Source organism: Micrasema longulum, unplaced genomic scaffold (assembly GCF_059751315.1).
Source record: "Micrasema longulum isolate JH-2025_06_02 unplaced genomic scaffold, ASM5975131v1 h1tg002445l, whole genome shotgun sequence".
Lineage (NCBI taxonomy): Eukaryota > Metazoa > Arthropoda > Insecta > Trichoptera > Brachycentridae > Micrasema > Micrasema longulum.
In genome coordinates, this window is record NW_028279590.1 from 83,867 (window position 1) to 90,388 (window position 6,522).

At 33.6% G+C, this 6,522-nt stretch overlaps 1 protein-coding gene across 1 annotated transcript; it reads left to right on the top strand.

Moving 5' to 3' along the window:
• Positions 1-4,943: 4,943 nt before the first annotated feature.
• Positions 4,944-6,484, top strand: LOC148272186 (protein CFDP2-like; the record flags this gene model as incomplete). Its single annotated transcript, XM_088240398.1, has 1 exon — positions 4,944-6,484. A coding segment is annotated over exon 1 (1,541 nt), but the record flags the coding sequence as incomplete, so codon positions are not given.
• Between the last annotated feature and the right edge of the window lie 38 nt (positions 6,485-6,522).

Genomic DNA, 6,522 nt, shown 5'->3' on the forward strand with positions numbered 1-6,522 from the left:
CAACTGCTAGGAAAATACATTCGTAAAATGCTTAATCGTACAAGATACGATGTGAGATGTGTTTCGCTTTTCATTGAATATTTATAGCAGAAGTGTTTAGATAACAAGACAAAGAATCTTCAAGTATCGTTAAAGAGTCGAAAAGATAAACGGATTAATCCATGTAATAAAAATCTAATTATTTCAAGAGCCCAATCAAAAGAAGTTAATATTTTAAGACTAGATGTATCCCCTTGAGAGAAATTAAGATTAATTTACTATTGTGGTTATTGCAAATCTACTATGGCAGGGGCGAATTGTCTATATAAGAGCTTACCGATATATTTGACTGTCGATTTAAATGTTTTATATTATTTTAATTTATTTCAACCGAGAAGAAAACATTATTGAGAAGGGAATATGGACGTCTCGGCATTTACAGGGTTAATGACCTTTCATTGGCTGGTTTAAGTGGCCATTTTACACACTGTGTAACATTCACCATTTTGCCCATGTTTAAACATCCACATTTCCTCAACACTTCCGTTGCGTAGCGTTGCCTAGTAGGTGATTTGGTTCAGCCGGATGAATCATACCATAAAAATTTAAAAGATAAACAATGCTTTTTTGTGTACATTTAGAAACAATAAGAAGCATACTGCCATGCAAAATAAAAAGTGAAACTTTACATAGTAAAAAAGAAAAAAAAATTAAATAGATATAATAAAAGCAGTTGAATTAAAAAGCAAATTTTAAATAACTTGTAAAGAATTCAAACAAAAAAATAAACACACATAAAAAAAATGGTATCAACAAATTATTGTTAAAAACAAATAATGAAAATTAGTTAACAGTAAGTACATATGTAAAAATAATATAATATACGGTACACAAAAATATTTGATAAATTTATATCAGAAAGAGATAAGATAATAATAATACACATCAAAAACAGAAAAAGAATTGTATGAAAAAGAAAGTTTTATTACGACATTAATAATTAGTTTCAAACAGTGCATTTAAGAACGCTTTAAAATGGATAATTGTCGTATTAAAAATTTCTATTTCACAAGTAAATTTGTTTGCTAAGGAATGTAAACGCGGAATCAGAGAGTGTCGTGCATAGTGATATGAATCATTAGTGAAAAATAAATTGAAATTGAAGATACAAAACAACACAACGTAGCGATTTTCGCTTTTATTTTTTTTTATAACCTAGTTTGAAGTAATAAATATTTTTATTTCGAATTCATTTATTGACTAGAGCTACAGAACGAACAAACAGTTTAGTATAAGAACTGTTTTACGATTCTGTTTTTTTTTCAAACAATAATACCAGTCTAACCAACTGACGGAATATTATGGGTAATAAATGTACAAAAACAATAAAAATCGTTTATGGCAACTATGCTTACGGATATCAATCGAATTTCGTTCGGATAGGTTAGGATAATAAAATTTGTAAAAGGTTGTGCTAAATTTAGTAATTTTGTTAATATATTTAAACATAAAGTTCAAAAATAATGTACTTGGTGAGAAAACGAATTCCCACGCAAATGCGTGGCCAGAAATTGCGGGGGGCAAAGTCCTGGGGCTTCTACGATATTATTAAGCGGAGTTGACCTTATTTTAATTTTAATGAAATAGATGAATATCCTCAATGTGCAATATGCAGTGTCAATCGGTCACAACTCCAACGAAAGATATGGTTTATGGATGGATGCCACTAACCTGTTTCGTTCTTGATGGAATTGTGGAGGTCCGACTGGTCAATCGCGAGCGGCACCAACACTAGGAAGGCCCCTGGTTTGGAGCTGATCACTGGTGGTTGGGGGAAACAAAGTCTATGATGCGGCAAACATTCAACAAAATAAACGCGCAATTCACGACACGAGGTCTTATTGTGGCGGATGATCAAATAATACTGGTGGAAAATGTAAAGATGGTGTGGGCAAAAAGGTAATTGAAGTTGTGACAATAATTCGAAAAATGCACACCACACAATTCGCAACCAGTATTTCTATTTGGCTGCCTTGCTTTGTTAGTAAGTTAATACCTTAACTTCTCTTTCACTTAAATAAAATGTTATTTGTCTAGTTTTAATAAATTAATATTGAGTGTCCATAAGGAGGTAGAATCTAGTTCTTGCCTACAAACATTTGGACAGAATCGAAATATCCTTGATTCATAATTTCTATCATTTCTGACTTGGTTTTATAAAATATGTTTAATTAATTAAGGCAGAAATATAGCGTATTAGATGAAGAGGGACTATTTTATCATTAATATGCCCAGGCGTATGAAGAATATAATTCTGAGGAGAAATATAACCGGAAACCAGGACGAATTGCGATCAAGTAATGATTCTGAAAAGGAAATGTAGTGGATAATAATAATTATCTCTGTTTAATCCATATGTTGGTATTCTTTGTTTATTCTCAAATGAAAAAATATTTTTTAAAAAGTACATTGTTAAGTGTCCTCGGCACGGGTAACCACCCCAGTAAAGACATATTATGTCTTTTGTTAATAATAAGTCTCCTGTTTGTTAAGTAGTTCATACGGGGAAATGTTAATCATTTAAATTAACGTATTTTCATTTTTTTGTAAACATGTAATTTTGATACATAATTTGTTTATTTATTTACATTACATTTAATATTTTATTGTTACAAAATATTCTTTATTAGTAAAAGTTTTGCTAGAAGGGATATATTTTAACACTTTTTAGATGAGATAAAATTAGATAAAAAAGGCTGTTGCATATTTTTTACGTCTTTTAAAAAAATATTTTTTTTAAACCATATCGCTGTATACACAAAACTGTTTCTTTTTCTGTAAGTTTTCGGTAGTGAACTTTTTCATTCTTCTTCTTCTTTTTTAGTCTTGTTTTCTCCACTGCTGGATAAAGGCGTCTTCCAAACGTCTCCATTCCTTCCTTACACCCACTTTTACCGGCTATCGGTGGATGTTGGGCCACCGGGAGCTGACAGTAGCTTGTTACTTGACCTAATTTCTGCGCAGTAGTTAAATGTTTGAGCTGTACTAATATTATAATGTTGTTTTCATTTTCTTTCTTTTTTAAATTCTTTTTTTCTCTCTTACTATTATATATGTACTCGTTTATATATCTGTGTGGATTGAAATGTGAATTTGTAATATTTTAAATGTATTTTATATATAATTTTTAGACACCATAAGTATCATATATTAAATCATGTAAATGAATGCCTCGACACGGGATGTGCCCGTATTCATATTTAATTTTTTTTTTATGTAAAACGTGAAATAATAAATAAATAAATGTCATCGACCCATCTTTTTTACTGCCTTGCATCACTTCGTTTGTCAGGCTATGGACTCCGCTTTATTATTCTGGGTGTCCACCTGCCATCATTTTGCCTAGCCGAGTGTCCTGCCCATTGCCATTTTAATTTTGCTGCACGATCCATGATATTTACGACTTCAGTTCGGCGCCTTATTTTGTCATTTTTTATTCTGTTTCTTAAATATTTACATAAATATTAAATCTGATTTTTCCTAGTTCCCCAAACATTCGATTTGCGATTTCCCAATATGATTTTTTTTGGGTTAGCGACTTTTGCTTGAACGGCGACAATATGAAATACATTTAAAAATAACACTTTAAGAAGCTACTCGTATACGAAAGAGGCTTAGGTCTAGTAGAAGATGGAAATGGCTGTAAGATGAAGATAATTAGGGGAGTATTTTTTCAGTTCTTTGTTTTTCATTTGTAAATGTAAATAATGGTTTTTGGGAGAATTTCGAACAATCTTGGCTAAATCATTTGAATAAATCCGTAGCACGTGACAACAAAATAAATTATTTTAATTTAATTACAAATTTAAAAGCTTCAATTAAATTAACTTAACAATAAAATCACCATGTAAAGCGCCCTTGAGGTATTTTATTACGAAAATGGCGCTATATAAGTTATCCATAATTAATTAATTAATTAATTAACGCAATTTAATGTTTGTTGTCCGAAGTGATTTTTTATTCGGGGAACGACCAAGAAACGCATACTTTTTAATCAAGTTTTGTGAGTGTTGAAAACCCTTTTTTATATTCTACAATCTACAATCAATTTGAAAATTTGATCGAGTATAATTTTTGTATGTAAAATGGTTATATTTCAATGCTACTCATTCGAATTTTCAAATTTAAAAATAATAAAACAAAACACTGCAAAAAATAGATTTCATTTCATTAAGAGTTGTTTAAATATAATCTACCCGAAAGTGGATGCCAATCATGAATATATGAGATAACCTTTCAATATAAATTATGAACGGATTTCGAGTCGTTTGTTTTCGGGTACTAGAGATTAATATCGGCCAAATGGCCTTCCTTTGTGTATTATTCCGATTAAAATTACCAATAAACAAAAGCAAACTAATCACGGAATGGAAAACGTTGGTGCGTTACTACACTAAATTAAAAATGTATGTTTTGAGGATTGTTAATACTACACTAAATTAAAAATGTATGTTTTGAGGATTGTTAACACTGCAGTAAAACACCATTAGACCAGTAAATAAAAAATATTATAACATTGAAATAAAAAAAAAACCTTTTCTTACTGATAATGTTTCATTCACCATGTGCAGGCGGGCGAGGGCCGCACCGGACGGATTCTACAGCTACAGTGGACCATCTGGAAATTGTGCCAGCGAAGACCGGCCACCGCAGACGGAAGCACGGAAGGTGACAGGGGAAGAAATAGGGACGCAATGAGTGGATGATTTATGACAATTTTAGTACTAAGTGACTTTTGTGAAGTTAAGCGTTAGATATTTGTGTGTATTTTAGTGTTAAGTAATATAATTGTATTTCCGTTGTATTGTAAGAGCGTAAGGTAATATTTTAATCATAAGTGTAGGTAGTATGTAAGTAGTTATGCGAAATATTAAAATTAAGTAGGAGGGCAGGAAGACGAGAGAATGCCTGTAGGCAGCGATAAGGCTCACCACCCATCATGCCGCGTCTCTCGGGGGGGTGCAAAGAGGAGAATGGAGTGCCGTATTGGCGTATGGAATATAAGAGGAGGAATGGATAAGAAGATGAATGAACTGTGTGATAGTATGAAGGATAAGGGTCTAGATGTTCTTTGTATAAGTGAGAGCATGAAAAAGGAGAGTGGATCGCTGGAGCACAATGACACGCTCGTGCTGTGGTCTGGTGTGCCAGAATCAGAAAGGGCAAGTCGGGGGGTTGCGGCGATGCTCTCTCTTAGAATGGTAGAGTGCTTGAGTGAGTATGAATTTGTTAGCGCCAGACTCATGTGGATCACCTTTAAGATTGGAATAACGAGCATTATGTTAATTATCGGATATGCCCCAGTCGATTCGGCTGGTGAAGATGTGAAGCGTGAGTTCTGGGAAAATGTAAGGGAAGTATGTGCGAGGAAAAAACCGAATGAAAGAATAATTTTAGCCGGTGATCTGAATGGATGGGTAGGTACTCGTCGAGATGGCTTAGAAACAGCCCTTGGAATGTATGGCGATTCTAGGATAAATGGAAATGGAAAAAGTTTGCTCGAAGTGTGTCTTGAGTGGAACCTTTTTGTTTCGAATACCTTTTTTAAACATAAGGGTATTCACCAATACACATGGGAAAGAGGGAATGAAAGAACGATAATTGATTACGTGGTTGTTGACTCTAGATTAAGAACAAACACAACCGACACCCGCGTGTTTCGGGGCGCTGAAATGGAATCAGATCATTTTCTTGTTGTAACACGAGTGATTCTATTTCGTGGATGGCGCTCACGAACGAAAACTGTGACAACTTCGTCTAGAGTCAAGGTTGAAAAGTTGCAAGTCGAGAATGTAAGAGTGAAGTATGAACGGGATTTAACCGAAAGTTTAGGAAAGAATGAAATAGAAGTCAATATCGACCAAATGTGGGAACGATTTAAATCGTGCTTGTGTGAATCGGCAAAGAGTGTATGCGGAATGGCGTCCCGAAGAGGAAAAAAAGGAGATGCATGGTGGGATGATAGTATTAAAGACCTTGTAAAGGAAAAAAAGAATGCATGGATGAAGCTTATATCAATTAGTGACATCAATAGCAGCGAGTATGAAAGTGCGAAAAGTAGATATAAAGTATGCAAGAGGTTGGTTAAGAATGGAGTGAAAGAACGCAAAAAACGACTAAACGAAGAGGAAGGTATAAAATTGTCCACTCATTTTCATGAAAACATAAAACTGTTTTGGAAAGAGGTGAAAAAGACAAAGAACTCCTCCGAAAGTGGAAACATTAAAGCGATAAAATCAAAAGATGGCCGAATGCTAACGAATGACGAAGGAGTGAAAGAGAGATGGATGGAATACTTTATGGAAGTATACGAAAGTACTGAAAGTGTCCCTGAGCAACAACTTGGTTGTGCAGAGGAAGATACGAGTGATAATAGGTCATGTGTGATAAGCATGGTAGAAATAAAGAGCGCGCTGAAAAGTATGAAAAACGGAAAATCCGTTGGGTATGATAAGGTTGCTGTGGAATATCTGAAGAGTGGTA